The sequence below is a fragment of the Perissodus microlepis genome, chromosome 17, assembly GCF_051167445.1.
Source record: "Perissodus microlepis isolate ML-2025 ecotype Zambia chromosome 17, ASM5116744v1, whole genome shotgun sequence".
NCBI classification, from domain to species: Eukaryota; Metazoa; Chordata; class Actinopteri; order Cichliformes; family Cichlidae; genus Perissodus; species Perissodus microlepis.
The window spans coordinates 3,310,386-3,337,599 of NC_140477.1; the positions used below are offsets into that span (position 1 = coordinate 3,310,386).

A 27,214-nucleotide genomic window follows, 5' to 3' on the forward strand; every position below is an offset into this window, starting at 1 on the left:
TTCATTTGAATACATACATAGTTTATTTAGCTAATGTGATTTGTGGTATCTTTATATTAGTTACAAAAACACAATTTAATTTTCTATACCCGTGTGGTTCTGTTCCCCACTCTGACATGACAGTTGCAGAGGTAGTGGAAATAAGTGACGCAATCTGAAAAAGGATCATGTTGTACAGGATAGTTGCCCTGATTGAAAGCGCATATTACATCTGGTACTCGAAGGATGAAAGACACTGAGATTACTGCTGAGACAAACTACAGTATGAAGGTCCAAACACACCACACGCACAAAAAAAGTACATGTGTACATACACAGAAATATCTGGATGTGTGACTATGTGTACAAAGCTCCATAAACACAATACATAGTGAGTTCTGTCAGACAAATGACAAAAAATACTTAGACCAGATTCAGTGCGTACACATTCTCACATCATCAGCGTATTTGTTCATATGTGGTTTAAATATGGAGTGAATTTCTTTTTCCTTTCCTTTACACAAGTTGATCGTTTAGAGTAAAAAGAAGGACTGCAGTGATGTGTAAACATACACACAACATAAGCAAGGGGAGAAATTGCACTATTGTCCATGTTTATATCTGTCAGTTTAAAACAATAAGGCACAGTTAGCTTACATTTCCTCCTCCTCCCAGAAGCAAATGACCTTCTATACAATCAGCAGCAACACATACTGATATCCACATCAACATAAAGCAGTGTGATACACGTGTGGGAAGATTCCACCTGCAAGCTGGAATTTTGTTTGCTTGTGTTTTTTAAAGGTAATTTGAAATGCACAAAAAGACTAATTTAACTGAGAATAAACCTCTAATTCCCCAAATTCTCATATAAAAAGAAAATAATTTTATTGAAATGTAATACACATTATTCAAAGAAAAACAGATCATTATAGTTAACAGTTCACGATTTGTTTTATATTATTTAGTATATGAATGAAAAGCTCCAATCTGCTGTCATTTCAACAAGCTAGGGTGTTAGCCGCAAAGTGCTGTCCAGTGTCCAACAACGTTAGCATCTGCATATATCTTACAGCGAAGTGACACCTCCTCCACACACCAGGATAATAAATTAAGCTGCTTAATAGTTAACTGTGTTTAAAAAAATAATGCCACAGGGGGAGGAGTCATTATTATTCGCTTAAATGTCATCGCTCTACTAAAACTGGTTTTAAGCAAACTTCAAAATAAATGTCTTCTTTCTAAATATACACACATAAAAAGAAAATAAACACAATCTTTGAGATGCTACACCTTATAATTGATAATAAACGGAATTAAACAAATACACAAAATGCTTGTTTTGGATGTCAATATGTAAATATAAGAACATTCCAAGCATGTTATTTACCTTACCACACATTCAATTTAATGGTATATGATTTTTTTTTTTTTTTGCATAAATAACATTATCCATACTGCATCATTTTAATTACCGGGAAAATTGGGCATTGAAAAAAAATAGGAATAAAACTTTGTGCTGAAATTAATTTATATTCCCCTTATTTTCACATGACAAGATTTTGCTTTGTTATTTGTGTATAATTCAACCTATAAATATCAAGAAAATATAGTTTAGAAAAGAAAAATGCTCATGCATTTATCCCATGAAAAATAAATTGTTTTTGATATTATAAATAGGTAAATGTAACAACAACCTGGCTTTCTTGACCTTTCATGTGGCTTGAAACCAGCAGGGGGCAGTGCTATTTGATAGAAGTGATTTTGCAGCATTCATAGTGAACCTCTTTCCACTAATTAAGTGCAGGCTGAATAACGTAACATTCACAGACTTTAAATGTAGGAGGGTACAGACATGACAGTATATAAAAATACTGTGTGATACGGGAATGAAATGCTGATGAACTAAAGTGCATTTCTGGAGACAAGCGGCCATAACAGGAGATTCAGATTAAGTGATTCTTAAAGGAAAATATATGTGAGACTAAGTCCAGGACAAAAAAAGAGCTCAAAGAGAACTGAACAATCTTACTTGCAAGAAACAAAACAAACAAAGAACACAGCAGTGGTCAATACAATACCAGAGTTCACACAGACAAGCAAAACAGCAGCCGATTCAAACCCACCTACAGAGGATATCACAGCACTATTATCATGAGTCTTAGATAAAGACAAGATATGGTTGAACCACTGATACACAGCTTGATATCAGGATTTCAGAGTTCTGAATACACATCCCACCATTTATAAAGGGACCAGTGTGTATGTTCATGATTACTTGCAAATGTGTTTGGCTTTCTTATCTGTGGCAGGATATAATTTGGTCAGTTTTAGCTCCAGGTTTTCAGACAAAAACTGATCAGCAGCACAGCAGGGTGACGTTTACAAAAATACACATGTAATGGATATCACACTGAACAACACTGACATTTATAACAACCAAAATATCTGAGTGAACACGACACACTTGGACACGATTAGCATTTGTTAATTAGTGACGTGTTCCTTCATCTTGTTAACATACTGGTGCGCGGGTTGTTAGTGAATTAGTTTGTTAATGACTACAGCATATAGAATACAATTACTTAAAGCTTTACCATGTAGTATACACACGTTACATTGATTTCTCATGAGTTGGGAAGTTAATCAAACCAAAGAGGTGGACCACGTTTAACACAAAGATTTATCAAGATTCATCAAGTTTTCACTGTCTCCCCTGCACTGATTGCACTAGATTTAAGGCAATGTATCACAGTATGGAGAGGCAATGGTCACTATAAATATGTTTCCCTGTATAGCTGTGTTACAATGTGAGCATATTGCTTATGGGCTTCATATGTAGAAAACCACTCGTAATCGATGGTTTTTGGTCATTAATACCTTCTTAAGGCCCACAGAGGAAATTACATTCAACCATAATTAAATTCACTGAATTGCAGCAATTTCATAATGAAGTCTGGAATGAAGTGTGGCCATTTCACTTTTAGTGCGGCACACGGTATATGTGAGTATAAGAATATGGGACCCAAGACATTTAACGTAGCATTTTATGACCCGATCAGAGCTTGGACATTTTGGCAGGTTTTACTGCATAAAGTTAGAGTTCTCGGATGGACAGCATAATACACAGGCGCCAGCTGTGAACACATCTGTACCTTATTTATGGAAGTTGGAATTTTAGGGCACCCAGTTGCCATATAAAGCACAGTGCAATTAGGTACAGTCCCATTCTTCACAACTTTGAATTTAAATGTTGATACTTGTAGAATGGGTGTGTTCATTACTATGGCCAAAGGTGATTCCTTCATCTGCCTTTTCTGGTAAACTATTTGCACTAGCAATTTAGCACCCTCCATTTAGCTTGTCCAATATGGGTGTAGAACCTCAAACAACCCAGATGCTGAAACAAATGCAATGAAATTGCTTGTTGGCTGAAGCCAGAGGTTGAAATTAGTTCAACTTCAAGAACAGACTGCATATAAAAGATGGATTTAACCACCATGTCATTAAGCATCAGTTAGAGAAGTCCCAATGCGAAGCCTCGAGCTAAGCATTTTTTGCATCGCTACCTTTGAGTTTTGAAAGGATTGGTTCCCACAAAAAGGAAGTCCTGCAATGTAACAATGTGTCAATCACAAAGCATGCCCAAAAGGATACCCTTAAGTTTTATATGCACAATAATTAATGAAAATTTATATCATGCTGTTTTAAATAAGATCTAGTGATCTGTATTGACCTTCATTAAACTGGACTACTGTTTGCACCCCCCAGTGGCCATTAAAAAAATGCATATTTAAGGCACTTCCATACTGGCTTTGCGTTTATGACTCAGAAGTTATGTCCATCTTTTATCAGCAGTCTGTGGTCAAGACATCACAAGTAACGGAGACTGGTTTAAGTGACGGAAATGTCTTTGAATGCCAAAAAACCCCCTATCTTATTTACCAGTTATGTTGTAAAGGAGGCTTATTTATTTTAAACATGTGGTTGCTGGTGCTGTTGGAATTATGATGCATTCAGGTCACGTCAGAAGACGCAGCAGGAAGAATGGAAAGATATTTTCTGTTGGGTCACACAGAAAATCTATTTAAAACAGAGTCAGTACTATTATTATTTTAATAAACGGCAGCAGATAAATCTTTGATGAAGGTTTCAAAATTATCTGCCAATTTTTTTTAATTTGCTGCTACAATTGCTCCCACTTGTCCTAGTTTTATAGGACAGAAACAATATTCCCTTGTACTGACTCAAACAGCCACTGTGTCATGTGAGTGTTTCTCCACACGCTGCAGTTTATAGTATTTCCGATACAAGCTCAATGTTGGAAAAAAAGAAAATACAGTTAGTACTACCACAAACATTCCACAAACATTTTGACTTTTAGCCTCTTCACATGCAAACAGTATGTTACACTTTACTTTTTGTCAAAGAGAATTTATCCCTCACAGCCTCTCCTACAACACTGCTGTTGCTTTGGCTTTAGAGAAGTAGAGGACCCCAGATAGAGCCAGGCGGAACACCGGGAGGCACCTCTTAGCTCGGAGCTCAGTCTGATCATAGTGGAGGGTGTGGCAAGATTGCAGCAGAAGTGACAGTGAGGTGTTGGCAGAGTAGTACAATCTAGATGTTGGTTTCCCGCTGCATAGGTTGCTCGTCTTTCTGACTTTCGTCGACCAGTTCTTCAGTGGCCTGGGCTTCGCCATCAGCCTCCTTTTGATCCAGAGTTTGGTCCGGATCTTCTGTCTCAGTCCGTTTGTACATCTCTGCACGTCTGCGCTCACGATCTAAGAGTCTGTAGTTAATGAAGTTTCCGATGAAGAGCCAAATACTGGCCAGAATCACAATAGCTCCACAGCAAAAATACATATACTTGTAATTTTTTGTGACATCGACCAGTTTCCCTGCAAGACAACAGAAAATATTAAGATATAAATAATATACATTTTAGAGTATCACATGTAAAACTGAGGTACACTATACAGGAAACATGTTTCAAAGTCAGCTAATGTCACTTAATTTTGAATTGTGGGTTCGGTCAGTGTTTTCCTTAAACTTGTGTAGCCAAATCATTTATTTTCCATTTCTGGGAATCAGCTGGTTAACTTGTGGAGGGCAAAATACTAAAGTGTTTTTCAGGACTGGTATCATTTTCAACTAGCTGCAGTAGTCCAGGATCTATTGACTGCAACTAGATGCTATCATTCGTTCTTCATGACAGCATTAAATTGAACGGAAACAGGTAAAGGAATGAAATATGCTCAAAAACAGAAAGACTGTACCTGCTAATGGTGGCCCAATGAGAACTGGGCAGCACTCCACAATGGTGGTCAGTCCCACAGCACTGGAGAACCTCTGAGCTCCAACCAGGTCCATCAAGGTCTCAAACAGCACTGAGCTGACCATTCCAAAGGCAAAGCCGAAGAATATTGCATACACCACCAAACCAGTGTAACTTTCAACCAGTGGACAGAGGATATGGCATACTCCATTGTACAGTACAGCAAAGCTGAAGAAGTACTGGATCTTGGGTCTGACCCAGCGTGAGTTGGCCAGTAGCCCCATGGAAGGCCTGGCACCCATGTCCACAAAAGCCAGGATTGAGAGCAGGAAGGCAGCAGAGTACTCATCTACACCCATGTCCTTTGCATAGGCAGCGAGGAAAACAATAGGTGCGAAGAAGCCTACGAACATGATGACATTGCCCGACAGGTAAATGAGAAAGCCACGATGCTTGAACAGAGATAAGTCCAGATACTTGTTAACTATTTGCAAAAAACTGCGCTTCTCCTTGCTCGTGGTAGCAATGGCGGCCAACTCTTCATCCTTCTTGACCTTGCCAGGTGGAGGTCCTAAAGGCCTCATGAGCGAACCTGCCACACAGCAATTCAGCAGCAGGCCACCCAAGATGAGGAAGCTTCCTCTCCAGCCAAACTGATTGTAGAGATACTGGTTGAGAGGAGCCAGGGTGCTGAGGAAGACTGGACTGCCTGCCATTGCCAGCCCATTAGCAATCGGACGCTTCTTATAGAAGTATTTCCCTATCATAGTCAACGCTGGCTGCAGGTTGAAGGCCAGCCCCAGTCCTATATTGAAAGAAAGGCATTGAACTTGAAACATCTTTGCTTTAACTACAGTTACAATAATCAATACTACAGAATACTACTTTTATTTTTTTGTTTACCTAAACAAGAACTAAAATTAAAATAAAGTTTGAAAAAAAAAAAAAAAGACTTATAAGAATAGCTTTAAGCAAAAAAGGATTTTTGTTGATGTTGCTTTGGTGCTTATAGCTATGCTACAGCAGCAGTTTGGCTTGAATCTATAAAACTAAGGACATTCCTGTCAGCCACAACTATAATTTGTGCTTATTAGTGTTTATTAGGAGGCTTGACATTAGCAGGCTAATGCACGAAATGAAAAAGGTCATCATTATCCCTGCTGTGGAACAGCATTAGCACTGTGCACACTGCCTGCATGGAGCAGACGATCACATGTACAGGGTGTACGTTCAAATAGTAGCATGTATACATTGACAGTATTCATACTATATGATAATTTCTTTTTAACAAAATAAAATAAAAATATAAAGATTGCAAAAGTATATTTGTGTTACCCAGGCTTTACAGCTAGCGATAATTAACTTCCTGTAATGCACAGGCTTAATTTGGTTTTTAAATATTTTTGTGCTGTCTGAAAATTTACATTTCACTTATTTTGGAATTATTCCTTTTATAGTGGCCCGGAGAGATGAAATGCACTGCAAATTAAGAGAACACCAGCAAACAGAAAAACACTGCAATAGCACAACAAGTTGAATAAAACACTGTGGATATATTTAAAAAAAAAAAAAAGAAAAAAAAAAAAAACTGAATGGAAATTGAATAAAACACAGTGGAAGTAAAAAAAAACAAAAACAAATCACAAAACATAAGGAAAGTGCAGCTGATTTTTTTTTTCCTGTTTTTAGTATTTCTGTTGTTTTTGTATGTTTTTTTCATGCTTTTGCAACAGTTTTCTATTTGATGGTGTTTTCTTCAGTTGCACTTGGGTTTTATTCATAAAGAGGTAAGAAAAAAAAACTTCCTCATTGCGAGCGAATGATTTAAAAATCTATTAAATAGTTTAACAATACAACAGGACACTAAATGGTTTGTTCCCCACATGTGAATATTGATCATTAGATGGTAAATTCGAGACATTTTAATGCTCTGTATTGATACTGTTGTACTGTAGCTGATTTCTGGAAAACATGAAACAAGTGCCACGTCCAAATATGGAAATGATTAATCTTACAAGATTTTAAATAAAAGAAAATGACTTAAATACATACAGCAAACTATTTTCTTTTCTAACCAGATTCCAATGAATAATCAAATTAACCCAAAATGGATTTAAACGGATTTAGATGGACTTACCAGTAACAACTCCCATACAGATGTAAAGCTGCAACACGTTAGTGCAGAAGGAAGCTGAGATCATGCCCAGGGCACAGAGGCAGCCCCCCATCATGACGATGGGCCTGCAGCCATATGTGTTCACCAGTATGCTGCTGATGGGACCTGCAAAATATAGAAGACAGAAGATCAAACCACATGTTTGCATGTTTACAGCTGTCAGGATCACTGAAAGTGAGCGCATAACGACTTAATCTTGTTAGCGCTGAACACCACCCAGAACCCAGCAGCTATTAATAGCAGAAACTAGGTTGTTTCAATTTTTAAACGAGGTACTCCCACCATCGTGTGTCAAATTAATTTAAGTAAAGTGACAGTGTGATTAAACAGAATAGACTTGCATGTAAAATTACTTTTTAAATTCCATTTGACAAGTTTTAGTTATGTAAAAAAATGCATTGTGTCGAAATACATTAACTAATGTTTTATTCTCCCGGCTGCACATTTAGATGCTGTGCAAACAAACAGCCTTAAGAAAACATTCAGTTTACTCACTGAATCCAGATTTGTAAGGGATACAAAAGAGTCGCCTACAGCGAGCATGTGAGGTCACTAATTATGCAACTTCAGCATGTAATGACACTGAAAGCTCACAGCCAAAGTCTTAAATTAGGTTAATTAGGTTATAAGAAATCCCTAATGTAACCATGTTATCTAAATGACTTAATGAAAAGTAAAAACAGAGGTCTGTGTGAATATTAATAAGAAAAGACTGATTAGATCTCACAAAGGCACTTCCATAGTTTTACTATGCTATGAACTGTAGGTATGTATGACCTGTAATAAATCTCTGCACCTTCATTATGAAATCCATGAATCTCAGCACTGAATTTATCAGCCAGGATGCACTTCCAATGTGAAATCCAGCACTGAACAAGACTTTCAGTGGAGCCTGCCTGATTTATTCACACATCGATATTATCAGCCAATGTTATAATGGAAGAGAATTGAATAGAATAGCTTTTTTTTTATTGTTGTACATGTAGAACAAAAGTGTGGGCAAAGAAATTTTGAAAAGTCGAGACTGGAGAAACACCCTTCAAGCATTCAAGCACTGTTTAGATTGCTACAAATGTAACAAGCAGTTGATCCCAGCAGAGTTGGGAAGAGTGTAAACAAGCAAATACTTAACTACACATAACAAATGTTAGGGAAATCGAATTATGTTTCATGTGTCAGAAAGAACAAGAATCATTTTTTTCTTTTTATCACCATTATCGTCATTAGTCTTAAAAATTCCATATCAGTCAGGCTTTAATTTTTAAAGCTGTAGTATATTTGGACAATTGTGGTCAACAGGACACCATGTAATCACATTACTGACATATAATGATCTAATAAGACTAGTAGTGTAAATTTGAATCCAATATTAACCCTTAGCCTTGGTTCAGCAACTCATGAAGGAAAATATCTGGCTCTCTAGCTGCTAACTGCTATCTCGCCTCTTTGCCAGCTTAATCAGGGTCCTAACTGTTAGTACAAAGTTTTCACTGTATGCTACTAGTTACCATAATGGAAATAGATGCCTGGTGCTAATGGAAGCAAAACTCATAAGAGACGCGTGAGTTAAACATGAAGCTATAGCTGTGAGTCAGAAAGTAAGAGAAGTTGAAAGATGGAAATTGAAGCTATCGCTCTGTTAAGCTAATAGAAACTGTGGAGTTGGGTCAACAACACAAGAAAATCATCAAATTATTCAGGGTTAAAATGAAAATATTTAAAAATATTAGTAAGGATGATAACGACAGGTATTTATTATCTCCGCCAAGGAGGTTATGTTTTTGGTGTGCATGTCACTCTGTCTCTAAACACAATAGCTTGAAAATCTTTGAATGAATTCAGATAAAACTTTGAAGGGGAGTAGAGTGGGGTCACATTCACAATCCATCCAAATTTGGCTTGCATCCACCAAGGTTTTCAAAATAAACTCAATGATTTATTGGTGGAAAATTTACAAAAAGCCTTGTAACTTATAAACTATGATTGGTGCAGGTGGTGTGTATTGTCAACATGTAGAAAGTACCGAAATATGATTTAAAATCATATGACATTTGACCTGTGATCTCTAGATTGATAGATTGATCTGAAGGTCAATATCATTATAATGCTTCACAGAGCGATTATTCGTTTGAATAAAATTTAAAAAAAAAAAAAGAAGAAAAAAAAAAGGTGCCATTATTTGTACTGAGAACATATGGGCATACAGGGAATTATATATGGGGAATCTATATATCACATTACTTTGGACCTTTCACTTTTTCTCACTCTTCTTCAAGGTCAAATAAGGTCAAAGGTTTATATCTTTTATCATAAAAACTATGCTTAAAATAAATTCTGCCTTTTTGTTCGTATTAGCAACATATAGGAAATGACACTGTTTATGATTGTTATTTAATTCAACTCAGTTCAATTTATATAGCGCCAAATCACAACAACAGTCGCCTCAAGGCACTTTATATTGTAAGGTAGACCCGACAATAATACATACAGAGAAAAACCCAACAATCACATGACCCCCTATGAGCAAGCACTTTGGCGACAGTGGGAAGGAAAAACTCCCTTTTAACAGGAAGAAACCTCCAGCAGAACCAGGCTCAGGGAGGGGCGGGGCCATCTGCTGCGACCGGTTGGGGTTAGGTGTTATGTACTTTACAGTAACAGCTTGTAACCATTTCAATATGTAACAACATTACTAATAATTTAACTAAACAATGAAATGAATGCTACAAATGTACTACATCCACATAAACAAATAACAATTATATACAAAATGGGATTCATATAACAAAAGCCTGCATCTTGCACTTGCTTTAAGTGCACTTCAAAGCTATTGGAGTGCTTCTTGCTGTCATTAAAATCTAGTTCTTCCTGCATTAAAAAAAAAAAAAAAAAAACGCAGAGAAAGTCCATTTCCATTCTAATAACAGTGATGGGAAAATCTCCTCTAACTTAATGACTTACTGTTTGTTATTCTCCGTTGGGCCTGGAATGAATTTTCATTCACATTTTTCTGCTTTGCTGCTCATTTCACTGATTTTAGCTAAAAATGGTTGACTCAACAACTTAGATTATATTGCTTCTGTGGCACTTTATGTTCTATTGTTTACATTTTGTTCCACTTGAGATGTGTGAGAACATTTGATTGCTTTCTCTGTACAAAGCACCCTGCTTATAATGAGGCAGCAATAAGAATTGTTTGAGAAATCTAAGCATCTTTTAACTCACTCCTAACCTTTTTGCTGAATTTTAAGTGCAGGAGGTGTAAATAGAACAGAAAGAGAAAAGTAATGAAAGATGTTTTTTCTTCTTCTTCTTCTTCTTTTTTTGAATAATGCTCTCATTACCAGGCAGAAGATGTAACATATTTCTGCCAGGCCCAATGCAATTTAAAAAGCCACACTGGGCGAGGAGTCATCTCACTTAATTTGCTCTGCATGAATCTTTTTTCGACCTTGAGGAAAGTTCCCCTCATTTGCATCCGCAGCAGTGATCGGTATTCTCGGGGGCTTGGCGGGACCCGAATCGGCCAAGATGAGGAAGCCCCAGAGCCTGCACATTACCTCTCTTGCAAAAGGGCTTATCATCTCCTGGCCAGACACAGCGTGGACTTCATTACACAGTGGACAAAGACCCAAACTAAATATAAGCACCTAGATCCCAAAAGGGAATGACACATATAGAGACGCGTCTAACAGGTTTTTTTTTTTTTTTTCCACGAGACTTTAATGTGAGCTGCAAGCGAAGAGGCTGGTTCAGCTCACGATAGATGCCGGCTATCCATCACACTTCAAACAGGATAAAGAGTTGACAGAAATGGAGGCAAACAACTTTTAAAAGCTGTTCTGCGGTTTTTTGAAGTGACTCACCGCCGACCCATTACACGGATGTTTTAAGGGAAATAACGGAGAGTGAACCAGCCCGAAACCCAGTTTATTTATGTGATAAAAGTTTATCCAAATTTTCGGGCTCACAAGAGGCTTTGATGTAAAGTTTACACTTGTAGAGCAGTAAGCAGCAACATCCTGGATGACGCTAACACGGTGGCTTTAAGCCGGAAAAAAAATAAATGCAGATTTTTAAAGGTGCTTGAAATTCACCGGCATGATCAGTCAGGGCGGGTAAAGTTTTCACCACAGAGGTGCTTCTGAATAAGTTACATAAGTTCTTATTTTTAAAGAGACAACACTTACATGTTTCCTCACAATATCCACATTTCTAATGATAATTCATGCACGTCACTGTCAACAGTTCTCTTTTCAGCTACTGTGCAGTGTGGTAAAAAGGACTGCTCAATCACTTTGACATGCAGCAAATACAGCAACCTTAAGGTGTTAATGAGGTGGAAATGACATCTCAAGTTCAAGAAACAAGGTTCCCATTGACTTTTTCCACTGAGAAATAAAAGTATATTTACTCATCATCATAAGCAATATGATTGTTAATATTTTTCTAAAATGACCAGGTAAATATTTGGCTTTTTTCCTTGTGAGAAACCAGCCTTTGTATCCTGTCTTTAAGACTAACAGTGAGTGTGATACAGTGTGCAGCGTTTCCACAGCCAAGGTCAGCGCTCTCGCTCTCTCACTGTGGATTAGCGACACTAATCCAACATAAACACACAGCATGCAGATTAAACACATCATCACAGTGCGACACTCGCTGTGCTGAGTGGATCATTGGCGGTTGCTTCACTGCTGCCTGATGTAATACGAGGCAGGATTGCACTCTAGGGCTGAAGTATGCCAAAGGCCCTCACAAAAGATTTCCCATGTTGGGTTTACAGCTTTTAACCACGCCTTCTTCTCTTACAGAGAAACAAAAGAATAGCATCGATAGTTCTTTTGTTCTGGAAAACATGTTGTCAGCCAGGTGATATACACATCAAGGCAAGCAAATGACTATGCAAATTTTTAGTAGCAATAACTGTAGAGCTTCTGTAGAGGAAGCTCCGTCATGCAAAAACTGAAACTGAAATGTAGCTACACAGTTGTACTGCTACTCAAAACGTCTGGTTCCATAACTGAATGCTCAGGGCTATAGACCTGCAGCGAAAGATTAGCTTATTATTTATTATTCTAGTTATTGTTTTTGATTTTTCCTATAAAATAACAACAAAAGATAGCTCAATACAAATATCAAAAAGTAGCCAAAGTGGCGATATGGAGCGGGGTCTGTGAAACTGAACTATAAGCCTAATGCTAACCTCCTCTGACAGAAGGATAGCTTAGCATGCTAAGGTTGACATGATGTGGATGATAAACTGGGTGTCATCAGGACGCTACAACATAGAGCGAACACCATCCTCACAGACACAGCGGCCAGGGAAGCAGAAGAACATCACATCAAGAAGGCCCTGAGTAAATGTGGTTATCTCAGCTGGACATTTGTCAAAGCTGGGAAGGCACCTAAAGAAAGCTCCAGCTGATCCAGGGAAGAAGAAAGATAATTCCTGCCCAAGTGAAAACCTGTAGTGATCCCTTATGTGGCACAAACAGAGTAATGTAGTGTACAATGTTAAGTGCCAGCAGGATTTACTCATCGAGGAAACCAAACAAGCAGATGGCACAACACAGAAGAGCTAAGGACTAAACAGTCTATTTACACCTACAGGCCAGTGGACACATCCTGGACAGGGAGGAACGCTGGTTTGAGGGCGGAGTCAAGGAGGCCATTTACGTTTAAAGGGAAAGACCATCTCTGAATCGAGGAGGGGGCCTAAGGGTTCATCTGTCACCATCCTATATCTCTGTGATTGCAGCCATTCCCCAACTCTCTGTGAATGTAATAATAGCCCAACTTGCCTCATTTGCACTTTTTTCTATGCTTTGTCTATAACTGCTTTCTATGTATCATTCACCAGCATTCATAGGCCGATTGATGCATCGCAGAACAACTTGGGGTTAGTATCTTGCCCTTGACTGGAGGAGCCAGGGATAAAACCAGCAACCTTCCACACACATCTCATGTCGTGTGGGACTTTACAAATGTGACCTAACTGGCTTATAAAATATAATCCACTGAGCCAAAACCATCATTTTCAGTATTTTGTTCATCAAAAAGCTTAGCAGGTTGAAGAGACACAGGGTAGCTCAGGGTAGAGGTAATAAGTAAAAGGTCATTTCAGTCATTTGGATCAATTAGATTATTACTTGTGGGTGTCTGGGGCTGTCGGCTCATTACCAGGCAGCTCCACAGTAATGACAGGGCCATGCAAACACCAATACACACACGAAAGCAGCGGTGGGGAATTAGAAAGGTGTTAAACTCTGATTGAATCATCAGCGTGAGAGTCAGAACAAGAGAGCAGGTGTTTAATGAATAGCTGAATGGCTACGATCAATGTGAATGAATGAGAAACAAGAGCGGCTCGCTCAGTAAGCGCATGTATTGATGCCGTAACCACGTGATAGCGGCATATAGACACTGCAAAGCTAAAGCAGCAGTTAGCGATCGGTTAAAAAGCCAAGACAATCAGCAATAACCACTCAAGTTTTTTACTGTTTGATAAATATGTTTCGCTAGGAACATTAGACAGGTTGTGTCATTACCAGAACAGCAACCATTAGCTTGTTTCAGCCTGATGAACGCCACCTGTCCATAAGGTGTTTACTCATAATCAGAATTACTCACATTCCCAAATTACTTTATGAGACCACAATACTTAATTTTGAGCAGAAGACTTTACCTTATATTTCAATTTCCAGTTACTGAATGAAAATTTGTTTTCAATTGAGCACAACATAGGAAATGAGCTTTGCGGGTCTGACGATGACAACAGCACACGACAGAGTGACAGGAGGATTACAGCGTGGACAGATGGCACTACCGAGCCAGGAAACTGCAGGCTTGAAGCCAAAGTGGGGAAATACAGCAGGTGATCAGAGCAATATGGTGGAGAGGGCAACCTGCTGAAAACAAATTCCAACTCTTCAAAGGTTCCTTTTTTCAAAACAAAATGAAGAGCCAGCTGCAGCAATGTGGCAGCATTTTGAGAAGATAAAGGATTTGTCTGAATCATGCTCTGAATTTGATTAGAGGCTGAAAACTATTAGAAATTCTAGTACGCGGAAATAAAAATTCTGCCTCAGTGAAATGAAAATTCACCTGTTTCCATGTCAGAAGACAGATCAATTTATTTCAAAATCCAATCAACAACTAATAGATTATTTTTTCCAATTTCCAGGCTGTAAGTGATTCTGACTCACAAGGAATTACAATTTGTTGTTGTTGCTGTTGTTCGGCTTCAGTTTCTCTGGTTATCTACAGGCTCTGCATGTGATGCTGTGCTAGCATCTCGTGTGGATTCAAATCCAGGTCATGATCCAATGACACAAACTAGTTCCATTTCAATTCTGTCACTGCATATTGTGTTTACAGGTAGAAACAGTGTGACAATGATGAGAGAAACTACTGAATAAACCATGTCCCATCCTATGTGCCTTTCCTCATATCGTGCTTTTCAGATTTCTTTAATGGTGCATCTGGTAACTCCAACTATCTAGACTCAAGTTATTTAGCATTATTAGGTTGTTGCATTGACAAAAACACAAGTACTCAGATATTAATTAATAACAAATTATTACTGAATAGAAATACTCATTTGCAACTGTATCAACACCAACAATAGCATCTTTGCCTCCTTCAGCTCACACACAACAACCCAAAGCAAGGCTGCTAGTTTACACTGAACAACACTTTAGAAAGAACTTCAGAGGTCAGTAAAGCTCTCGTTTCAACAGCAGTAAAGTATTAAACAGTTATCATAAATGTTAATCTGGCTGGCAGACATGTTGACGTTCGCTGTTTAACAATTAGCAATTAACCCATAGCTGTGTTAGCCATCAGTTATCGTTAACGGAGCAGCAAGTGGACTTTAGTTAGATCCAAGAGAAATAGTTATTGCAGGCAGCCACGATAAAGCAGACTGTGGACATATGGAGAACAAGCCTGTTCTTTTCTACTTTAACAATGATTTAATTAAACGTTCTCTGGGTTAAGTTTTGAAAATGCAGACAGAGACCGGTTCAATCAGTTTCATAGTGGGAGGTCTGTTTTTATGTCTTCTTTAGCATAACTAATACGATGCGTTATACAAAATTCATTTGTAACTTTTTCCATAATACTTTTATGCAATAATTAAATGATCTACGTTTTACATCGTGTTGTTGCTGTAGCAACAACCCATGACAACCCCACTCTCGAAAGCCTCTAATAATAATTTGGTATTCTAAACATGAACAGGTTTAACTATGTTAGAAAAATTTCATTTTCCTTTTTTTTAACCAGTTATTTACCTGCAGCATACATGACGGCAAGCATGATGGAGGAGATCCATGCGATCTGACTGTAGGAGGCGCCGAAAATGTTCTGGATTTCTTTGAAGAAGACTGTGATGGCTTTCGGGAAAGCGTATGAGAATCCTATGGAGATGAAAGATCCAAGTACCACAGCCCACCCCCACCCACCATCTGGTGGGGGCACAGCAGGACTTGTGGCTGGGGTTGGCATCACTGGCCCAACTCAACGCAGATTTGCTGAACGCTGGAAAAAGAAAGAAAGGAGGATATCAAAACTCACAGAAAACTTTAAGGTTACGGAAAAAATGACCCGAGAAGTTCTGTTTCTAGGAAAATGTCATCGATCATTAGGGGTAGTATATCCTGTAGATAAATCACAAGCTGTAGCTCATATTGACAGTATACAGACACCTGTGGGATGATAAAGGAGGTTCAAATGTTTGTTCTCTCTGTATTTCAGATGCTCAACTGCAAACAGTAATGTGACACAAGAGCGAGGAGGACATGGCAGAGGCCCTTATCCTTTATAGGGTGTGGGCAAACACAGGATCACGAGATTCCAGAGGGCATGCACTCATTATACCTGAGAGGCCAGATCTCCCCCGCCCACTGTTCACCTTGAGCACACCTCCTTCCCAAAGGCATTAATGAAACAAGGGTAGAGCTTGACTTACAGAAGTGTAGTGGCAGTTTAAAATCACGTGGTGTATATACAGAGTAAACCTGACCTAATTACACGTAAGGGGAAAAAAAAAACAAGAATGGAAACTATCTACTGCCACACACCACTGTACCGATGCTACAAGTCAAGTAAAGAAAGATGCACTTATATTCACGGACACGTGATAAACCAAAAAGGCCAGCTGCTATGTTTTTAGCTCTGTCTAAGCTCATTAGCCTCACCTGTCATCAGTCAGAGGTGAGGCTGTATAATTTACAGCTGTATAATTAATTTGAGGCACCCGCTGAGATGATGGCAGCTAGTGTGGCGTCACAGAAATGAGCAACCTGTCGAAGAGTCAACATGTTTGCTCATGTCAGCGGTGCAGAATCACAAGTGAGTAATTATTGAGATTAACACAGCCAGACTCGGATTACCAGGTACGAGTCTGAAATAATTGGCACCGCTGATTTCACTTCAGCTTTGTGTTATTATGTTTTCATTAGAGAGCGAGACCCATTTTAAGGTTTAAAAGTCAAACTGGTTCCCTGTTGATCGCTTAATGATGACCTGTTCCTAGCAGACAGGTATCAGCAATAGCTGGTTGCTAGAATACCTGCCAGTCAGAACAGTCATTGTAAGCTTAAAGACAATCCAAGCGTTTAAATCCACCATGAAGTTGTTAGTAAGGGGGAAATTAGCTAGAAAGACCTCAGGTCTCAGTCATACAAGCCGAGAGTACGGTCGGCGTCCCTTTGGCAACCACCAGTCTCTAGGGATGAAGCTGCATTCCTACATGTGGTGAGCGGTTGCTGGAAGTTGCTGGCAGGTGTAACTGGTTGCAAAGAGCTATGTGGTGCTGCACTTGACAATTACCAGCTACTTGTCATGAATAGACCATAAAATGTGTCTATAATTCGTTCAGACTGGAAGGAATTAATTAATTAAATGTGTCAATAATGAATTACAATTAAAAATAAATACATAATTATTAAATGTTTTAAATTAAATTAATTAATATTTTATTAATTATTTTCTACTTTTTATTTGTAATTTAATCCATTATTTAATTCATTTTGGCACCCATGGCCCTCTACAGTCCAGTGGTAGTGAAGCTGCAAAACCAAAAATGGACAACATGCTTCAAGGTAAGGTTTACTACTTTTGAAGCATGCCGCATAAGGCAGAGAGTTTCCATTCAGTACAGGTAACTGCCAGCAACCTCCAGCAGCTGCTCACCAAGAAATCCACATTTTTACCTAGCGACAGTTTCTAGGCCTATCTGACCGAGGGCTAAAATGTTTCTTGTTGTAGACTGTGGCTGAAGTTGGGCATTTATGGGGATGGAGTTCTTTTTGCAGTCAGACTCCAGTGGCCATTAAAGGAACTGCAGTTTTTTGCATTCTGCATTTGATTCATTGTTTAGGGGAAGAGATTGCTGCTGGGGTAGCCGTCACCCGCTATTTCTCAGACATCTAAATAATTGTCAGTGTTTTATTATTTATTTAGAAAAAAACAATAGTCACAATTAAAACTCAGACCCGCACAGTGCATATCAAGTTTCACCTGTCTGTGCACTTAATGATAACATCTTCCCCGTGCCAGTTGACTGATCAAGCAGAAGATTGACTAAACATAAACATCATAGGATACCTCACTATCCAGCTTTGTATCTGATCAAGCGACTCGACCATCAGCTCTGACAGTTTCGTCTACAACACAACAGGCAACCACTGGAAAATTCAAACCACAACTTTAAGTGAAATACAACATCATTGTTTTTAACTTTTACATGAAAATATTCAGCTGGCTGATCCAAACGTACCAGCCCTGAGGTGACATCTTACCAGAGCAAGCATTTAAGAACATCAAAGGATTTAACCAGGAAACATATGGTTCTCCTGTCCAAGTACATCAATGACTCGTAAAGACCAGTGTAAATAAATGATGTCACTCTGCTTCCTTGTTCCAGCTCAGGTATGAACAGACTGCATTGTTGTGGAGACTCATACACTTGCTACTGTCAATAATTGTGAAAAGCTAAAGAAAGCCAGGAAGCAGGAAATAAAAGACAGGATTATTTCTTGGCAGGAGGCCAGAGAGTGACATCACAATGAACACTTTTAAGGCTTTAAAACGAACGAACTACAATATTAAAGTTGGAAAAGCAAGTTCAAACAGGATTTGTTCTGTTTCTTAGCAACGTAGAGCTATTCGTGCATTATTAGCATGACAGCACAATACCTGCTGTTCTGTGCTTAAAAAGTTCACAGAAAGAAATCTGAATTGGAGCGGTGTTTCATTTGGGAATTTCGACTTGGATGTCTATGGATTTCTAACTTTCCACTTCAACTGGAACGCACCAGTAAATAAGAAACTTTAGGGGCCCTGAGACGTGCGGCTGTAGCAAGTCTGTAGAGATTTTTTGTGTAGTAGATGCATTTCACTTTTAGCCAACTAGAACATTTCCTCCAAGTAGATTTTCAACTCATATAACTAGTAAACTATACTAACAATGTTGTATGGACTTTTGTGACTAAATGAGCCACACAGGCACTGACTAGTTTCAATGTGCATCACTGTGTTCAAGTGATAAAAAAAAACAGGCACCGTGTTGATGGATGAATGACTCTACCTGGCTAGCAAGAAAAAGGAATATTGTGTTTTTCCTTCCTTTTGTGTCTGTTTTTCCTTTACCATATTGGCAGATATATTGGATATCCAAACTGATATCGTACTGGTCTTAAAAATCCTGTATAGTTCAGATAATAATAATTAAAACAAATTAATTAAAAGCCAAAGGGGAATGATTACATTTGCTTTTATTTTGGAATTCAATAGTTGTGGAACTGTGTTTTAAATAAGTGAATGATTTAAGCAAAACATCACTTGTGCTAAAAACTGTCCTCTGAGTATATATATATATCTCTTGTATTGCCCCTTTAATCAAAGTTAAAGATTAGTCTTTCTTCCCGGAGTTTCATATAGTAGGTCTAATCCGTGCTAATCAGATTACAGACTGTCCAGAGCGGCAATTGGTGGAAATACTAGTTTTGATTGATTGAACGTGGCAACAGTGCACAAAGGATCCTCAGAACCCATAAGCAGCTTATAAATTGATGGCTGTTAATATGAAGCTCCAAACAGATTGGCCATAAAAGATCTAGTAGGTAAAAAAAGGGAATTGTTCACACAAGCTTGATGGATCTGGTTTATGATCAACCATATAAGTACACAAGAAGTCAAACAAAGTAAAGTCACTGTTCGGTCGTTACAATGTCAACACTTACTTCCTTCCAGATCAGTGTCATGTGCCGTCTCCCCTGTGCCCTTCACACCAGTGATCATGAGAGCAGCTACTATGGCCCTGACTGCTGCTTTGGTCAAAGCTGGTGGGTTATGAAAACGGTGCCAAGGAACAAGTCAGGTGACAACAACAGGACTGTACAACCACACCCACCTGAAAGACCACTTTTAGAATAAAACATTCCAACTCACCAACCAAACATAATTCATTGTCAAGGTGCTAATAAAACTTTATTGACTCCTGTCTGGAATTTTTTTCAGATTTGTCTTCTACAGAGGTCAGCAGTTACAGACCAGTATGCTAGTTTGACTATGTACCAGCACTGATGGGATGATTGCCATGGTGAGTATTTGTATGTTTCACATAATAAATAAGGGCTCGTTTACAGTGGTCATAAAATATGACCGTAGCTGTGAAGTCTTTCCAAAGCAGCATGTTAGACACAGAGCAGCTTCTGTCCTCCATCTGTGTATACATCCACTGGGTCATCGATCATTTAGCCCAAACTTATGAAAAACCCATGGTCCATTTTCTATTTCCTTCTGGGTTTGTTTGTTTGTTTTTTACCAGAGCAGAACCATGTCAGAAAGATCCACAGTCATATTATTTAGTGGCCCAATGTAAGTGAATTAAGATTCACTCACAATCTTTCCTGAAGTTCTTATGTCTTCTTATTATGTGTTTTTTAGCATGTTTTCTTGGCCTAGCAGTGCTTTCCACTGAGTTCAAGAAACATGATTAGGAAGCACTTTTCTTCTTTTGCTTTTTATATATATATATGACTGCTATGTTATCTACCTAGCATTAGCTTAGTGACATGAATCAGCTATCTAATAATAACACAAAGGATAAATGAAGCTTACTTTGTATTTTGGCAGAAACCAACGTAAACAGAAATCTTGATTGGAAGACGGCAATAGAAGACAAGTCAAAATGAGCTGAATTCATTATTTTCCAGTAATATCTGCCAAGTATTTTTAAAGATATCTCACTCTGACCCAAGAGGAAGGATTGGCCAACTGGCACTGATTTGGATTAACCGCATTTTCAAGCATCATAATAAATCCCCCAAAGAATCCATCACAAGTCACCATGTTAGAAAGTGTTCTACAGAGTGACTGTGAAACCGCATTTCTCAACAAGTGTGGAGCCATGCACAGAGTCGCTCAAGCTGAACAGACTGAGTTGTTTTGGGCTTGTGTCCTCTCAGTGCACTTGAATTGACCACCTGACTTCACCTTGATGAGCCTTATCCGGACAACAGAGCTCAGTGGAGGGGGCAGAAACCAAAATAGAGTTTCTATAATCAAATCATAGAACTGGCATAAGCTCATCAGGCTGGGTTACATACTGGACAGAATGTGTGTGCTGTTTGTAGGGTAAGGTTAGAGTTTGGTTAGTTGTGACAGGTTAAGGTTACAGTAACTGTGCATTATGACAAAAAATGTTCTCCGTGCAAACAGGTCTGCTCACATCTGGGTGTTTGTGTTTTTGTGTGAATGTTTATGTGTGTGTCCTAGAAAGACATCACTTAGTGCCTTGGTAGGAAGCCAAGACATGAATAAGAATGTCAGGTTTCATTCACAACAAGGACAAAGCTGAGACTCAGTGTTGGATTTCATGTCAGTAAAGAGGAATAAATGAACTTTGCCCTCTTTGAGTTGGCACACCAGACCTACTGCATTTCCTGCTAACGGTAGTAGCAGCAAATCAATGACTACATATGATCATGTTTAGATCCAAATCTGACATTAGCATTCTGCCAATCTATTAGTATCTGAATTTATAACACCCGATAACTGAATAATGAAGAAGTAGACGAGACGAGAGAAACATCCTTCAGCCACGTCACGTGTGTTGACATTGAAAACTTTGTCATCCACACCAAAAACACAACAACCAGATGATCCGGGCAGAATGGCGCAGAGCTAAAATGAGTAAATAAATAACTAAACATAACAAATTGAAGTGAAAACTGTTTATATTTGATGTATCTCAAAAATAAATAATATTGTCTCATATATCAGATTACCTAATATTGATATCTGTATCAGGCTTAAATATCCTATATCGGCTCTGCAGTAAAGTTAGAGGCCATAAAAATCACATTAGAAAAGCTTAAAGACTCTAAAACAGTAAGTACAACAACTCCTTGTACAAAACACATTGAGAACTTGATTTATTGTTATTACAAAAACACTGATTACCACAGGTTTAAACTTTAATATCTCTTTAAGGGAATCATGATTCTCAAACTAACACAGCCACAGCCAACACAACTTCAACATCCAGTTATTATTTTTAGATGGAGGTTAATTATAGTTTCCTGAGAAGGGGTAGTGAGAGAGATATTGCAGAGACTTTTTAAAGGTAGCCTTCAGGGGCCATTAAAGGAGGATGAAAAGAACAGCAAAGACATCCTTCAGAAGAGCAACAATTCCACATTTTCATGTTCACATCTAATTAAAAGATTTCTTTGAATTCTTATATGTTGAAGTACTTTTTCCACTTTTACTGATAGTGGAAGGTTGAGCAGTGGTCAATTACTAATGTTTTTTAATGGGCTTTTGTGGATCCTTGTAAGACTTGAATTGTAATGAAGGACAACAGAAGGTTAACTAAACCAGAGTTACGGAGCAAGAGGACACCGATTTTACCTGGAGGAGATAAATTAAAGTGTAGGATTTGTCTGTATTTGTGAAGACCTTGAACAGAAGAAATACTCAAAAGCTTCACTTAAAAGCTATTCAGGTGAACATATCCTGTAAGTACAAAAGGAAACTTGACCTCTACACTCAGCTTGCCAGCATGCCCCCCCCTCCTCCTCCTCCTGACTCAGCCAAAGCCTCATGCTGGGACTTGAAGTTATGGCAATGGAAGATTAGCTCTAAGGTAACCTCCAAGTAACAGTACACCCATTGTTAAAATAGAAGTTCATTATTAACCTAATAAACACCTCTCTAAATGTTGACTAAAGCACACATGCCATCTTCTTATCATCACAACAATCTAATCTCACTTCAGCAGTCAGGCAAACACACTCGCCCATATTCTTTCACAAAGAAATAATTCCTTTAAAATCTGCTTTCTGATTAAAAAGGCCATCAGGCAGAGGGTCTCCCCATAAAGTATACTAACACTGTAGTTCCCTTTCTCCTCAGCCTCTGGCCTTTTACTAACTCCGGGATACCTTGATTTAGAAAATAAATTTCATCTGTGGACACAAGAGCATGCTGGGAGGCTTATTCACTTTTCCATATGGGCTGCCAACACCCACATGAAACATCCAATCCTGAGCTCCCTCTCCGCTACACACCTCTGACCATGTCATGAAGGTCACAGAACTGTAATCATGTTATATTTAATAGTCAGACAGCAAACGTTAGTCATGTCTAGAAATGTGTATGGGGGGAATGATACTAATGTTATGTAATGATACTAATTCTGTTGCTCAGAATATTTGTACTTTTTTTACCCTATTACTTGACGAATAGGGTACAAAAAAATGTAACTAGCCATCATAAGAGTCCAAAGAAACAGTTTTTGTAGTTTTTGATCAGTGCCGAGTGGTTCTGTGATGGTGTGTCATGGGTGGGTTCACATCTGGCATGATTTCCATCTTTCAAATAAGAATCAGGTAGAATCAGTTTGCGTCTGCTCTTTGCTTTCTTTTCTCTTTTTAAATGTAGGGAGCTAACTTTTTTTCATTTGTGAACTATCACTATTTTTCAAACCCTTGCAACTGTACTGCTGATCCATCAAGGTATGGAACTTCTGAGGGTGACCTGTGGTACCAGATCCTTTGGGTCTTGTGGGTTAAGCTTCTGTGGCCATGTTTAGGGACATCCTGTGGATGTTTTATCGAGCTGATCTGTGGAGTCTGGAGGCTTGCTCCGTACCTTGGAATCTTTGACCCTCTTACTTACTCTTAACTGTTGTGTTTTCGTGATTTGCAGTACACTGTTGAGGAGGCAGCTGCTGTCAGAGAGTGCATTTACATGACAAAATAACTTCTGCATTAATGCTGAAACCCAAGGCCTGGCTGTAGTTTGACTATTCTGGATGTTAAGTGATTAACAGTAAGTAAGTAACATATTTTCTCAGTGTGGAGTATACGCCATGTTTAGTGTTCATGAGGTCATACTAATGAAACCTAATCCAGAGGTTTAGCAGGTTTCCAAAACAGTCCTGTCCTGTTAGAAAACCCAGTTGTGTCCAAGTTTCTATCATCCAGCTGTTGATGTGAAGTGAAGTTAAATAGTTTGAAGGTAGTCCTCCTTCATTATTCCATCCACTGTGCAAAACAGGCCCAGAGCAGGATGCTACCACCACCGTGCCTGACAGTTGGTACAGTGTTCTCAGGTTTGACAGCCTCACCTTAACTCCATTCAAACATACTGTACCTCTTGTTAATGTGACCAAAAAAAAGCTCTAATAGGCATTTTGTTTTTTATGTGTATAGCTGCAAATTTCAATTGAGCTTGAAGTTGTTTATTTTGGAGCAAGGGTTTCTTTTGCTGGTTAGCACCCTTAGCCCATGTCCATCTAAAACTCACTTCTCCGTGGACAGTGATGGTGTTGTTTCAGCACTTTTCAGTTCATGGCAAGCTTGAGCCGTGGTGATTCCTGGATTGTTTCTGGATCTCCTAACCAATTTCCTCTCACCTTAGACTGACGGTTTAGGTCTTCATGCAGATTTTGGAAAAGTGATGACACATAAAAACAACTTGTACTTATGAACCTCAAGAGACTTTCCCAATTTGTGTCAGTTTGAAAATCTAAGGAGAATTGTAGAGTTAGCTAGACTTCCCCATTGTTCTATTGGAATGCTGTCAAACAAATACGTTTTATGCTCGCAAAGATAAACTGAATAAGCCTTTGAAACCTAGTCCTAGAACCAATTCAATTATTAATTGATTTCAATGAATCTATATATTTGAGTCTTTATGAATAGTGGCCATGTGTGCATTAGAGACAAATATAAAATGAATTCAAATTTGTTCACCTGATTCGTGTTTTTCTTAGAAGACATTAAAGACGTATGCTGTACAATCATTCCACCCAGGAAATAGAACAGTTCAAATAAATTACATTCATGCTCATGAAGAGTGATTGTAAACTTCTGACCACAACTGTAAGTATAATATTTACAACAACAATCTCTTGGGGCAAAGATATAAATGCTAGCCAAAGAGTAACTTAGTTAAAAACAAACAACAACGCACATTTTAATATTTCTGCCCACATGGTCAGAAAGGTCACTGCTTTCGGAGAAACAAACAGTGTGGACATTGTCAACTGCAGACTGTTTAGGTTAAATCTACAGACAAGACAACATTAAAAACAACAAAAATGGGACGGAGACTAAATAGAGAAAATGCTAACTTCGTTTCTGATGGAAGGGCATGGTATGACAAACTTAGGATATTAAAAAAAAAGCTAAAATGGAAATTCTAATCATAAGAAAATTCCAGACATATCAGTAAAGTAAGTTAAAGGAGCACAGATGACTAATATCACACGTATTACTTTATAGCAATGATAAGTTTTCGCTGGTTAGCCGTGCTTGCACCTGGTCAAAAAACTGTCCCACACATCTCCTCATAAAACAACACAGATGTACAGATTTGACATGTTAACTGGTGAGCTTTGGAGGAGCTGAAACATGTTTTATTTTTCTTTCCTTTGGTACAAAGCAAGCTAGCTGCTAACCAGTTTATATGCTATACCAGGGGTGTCAAACTCAAATACACAGTGGGCCAAAATTCAAAACTGGAACAAAGTCGCGGCTAACGTTAATATTTATTGAAATATATTTATTCCTCCAGATATAAGAATGACTCTTTTCTTATGGACTCAAACACGTTTTGCTGAAAAACTGAATATGGAACAAGCGAAGCTTAATACTAAACAATATATATATTAGCTGTAGGCTGCGGGCCAAATTTGGCCTGCGGGCCAGAGTTTGACACCTATGTGCTATACTAAGCTAACTAGCTGCTGATGGTAGTTTCATTTTTTTGGTGCGGGTAACAATATTATTATCAGACTCTGAAAATCAGAAAATTGTGAGCTATTTTTAAAAGTTTTTTAAAGTTTTTTCATGCATTGTCCCTTGTAAATCTAATGCAAATAAATAATGGATGCAAAAGACCTTTTCATCTGCTAGCAAAATGTCATTAAAATGACGTTACTTTTTAATAACAAATTGTGACTGAAAAGTTGTACTGATGAGACATTTAACAAACTGAAACTCGACTCAGAACATTTCAGTTCTGCTCTTATGGCCACAAGTGGTTTGATAAATCCGGTTTATACTAGCTGCTGTTAGCCACCTTGAACTTAAATACTGGTCTTCAGTTTACCACTCTGCCTGTGCTTTAGCATTTTAGCATCTCACCACGGAGGCCGCTGTTACAACCACATATTTGATAACCTACGAAGATGCTCTGTCACAGCCAACTTGCACGACAGGATCACAGATTACAAACTACAGACTTCATTTTTTCACTTCTACTCAAACCTAAAACTGGGGTCGTGTAAGCTTTTTGCCATTTAAGCTAAATACACATATGGTATTCATCACATGCAGAATGTGAAGTTATTCATACAGATCACCAACTGAGCAGGAGTGAACCAAACCTGACGTGGACATAAATACTTGTGACATCCTAAGATAATAATACACTTTTTTCTCTTTAAAAGTTCGACTCGATCAGAAATGCCTATAGCTGGAAAGACGCAGGAACCGGAGAGTGATTCCATAGCACTGCAGCCTAATCATATGATGCTGCTGATAGAGACCGGATATTGACCGGATGAAGCCAGTCTTAATGCTCACGGCCTACTAAACCGGATGCTTCAAAACAGCCCAAAAATCAGTGCAAATATATTTTAGGACTGTGCACCTCAGCTCTTCCACCTGCGACAACTGACAGCAAAGCGGCAGATGGGTTTCCCTTCTCTCCTCTCTTCAAAGGCTCCTGAACGCATCATAAAATGCGGTCACCCATCCGACTGGGACACTTGCAGCGCCGCAAGCCGCTGTCTTGACAGGCTACAGCGCTCATTCACCGCAGCGCACACTCATCCCTGCATCGCTCGGTTAATCCTCGGGCTCACCGGCAACGTCGGCGCGTCCTTCACTGCAGTCAATGACAACCGGGCATTGGATGTTACTTTACCTTCTGAAGGAGGCTGTGCGTGCGTGTCCTCCGCGGGCTGCCGGCTGCGATGACCTTGGAGCATAAAGATGCGTGCGGCTGTGTTGTGGACAGATCGCTATTTGAATTTCCTGAGTGAGCCGCTGCCTGACGTTGAGCTGTTGCGCACCACAGAGGGCGGTGCTGCCTGCCCCGTCTCCGTTTTACATCGTGATCCGAGCAGCCCAGCTTTTTTGTTTTTTGTCGCCATCCCTATACCCTGATTTGGAGTGCCGTGGAAACACCACAGCGGAGAAAAAGACAATAGATTTTGGCGTTTTAAGCTCTAAACAAAGTACATGTCTTTAATATAA

At 38.7% G+C, this 27,214-nt stretch overlaps 1 protein-coding gene across 1 annotated transcript; it reads right to left on the reverse strand.

Moving 5' to 3' along the window:
- LOC146369041 (monocarboxylate transporter 2) lies at nucleotides 1–27,135 on the reverse strand. The gene is made up of 5 exons (XM_084909973.1): nucleotides 26,883–27,135; nucleotides 15,728–15,974; nucleotides 7,395–7,538; nucleotides 5,259–6,062; nucleotides 1–4,880 (listed from the first exon to the last, which is right to left on the reverse strand). Exons 2-5 carry the CDS (start codon nucleotides 15,939–15,941, stop codon nucleotides 4,600–4,602), a joined length of 1,443 nt encoding a protein of 480 aa, XP_084766099.1. The 5' UTR covers nucleotides 15,942–15,974; nucleotides 26,883–27,135; the 3' UTR covers nucleotides 1–4,599.
- Between the last annotated feature and the right edge of the window lie 79 nt (nucleotides 27,136–27,214).

What these genes read in the sequence shown, in the direction of transcription:
- LOC146369041 (XM_084909973.1), bottom strand. Translation starts at nt 15,941, where the DNA reads ATGCCAACCCCAGCCACAAGTCCTGCTGTGCCCCCACCAGATGGTGGG. An exon ending in TGCCGTCATGTATGCTGCAG is followed by an intron (nt 7,539 to 15,727) that starts GTAAATAACTGG and finishes TATATTTTGCAG; the next exon opens with GTCCCATCAGCAGCATACTG. An exon ending in CATTGGGCCACCATTAGCAG is followed by an intron (nt 4,881 to 5,258) that starts GTACAGTCTTTC and finishes GTTGTCTTGCAG; the next exon opens with GGAAACTGGTCGATGTCACA.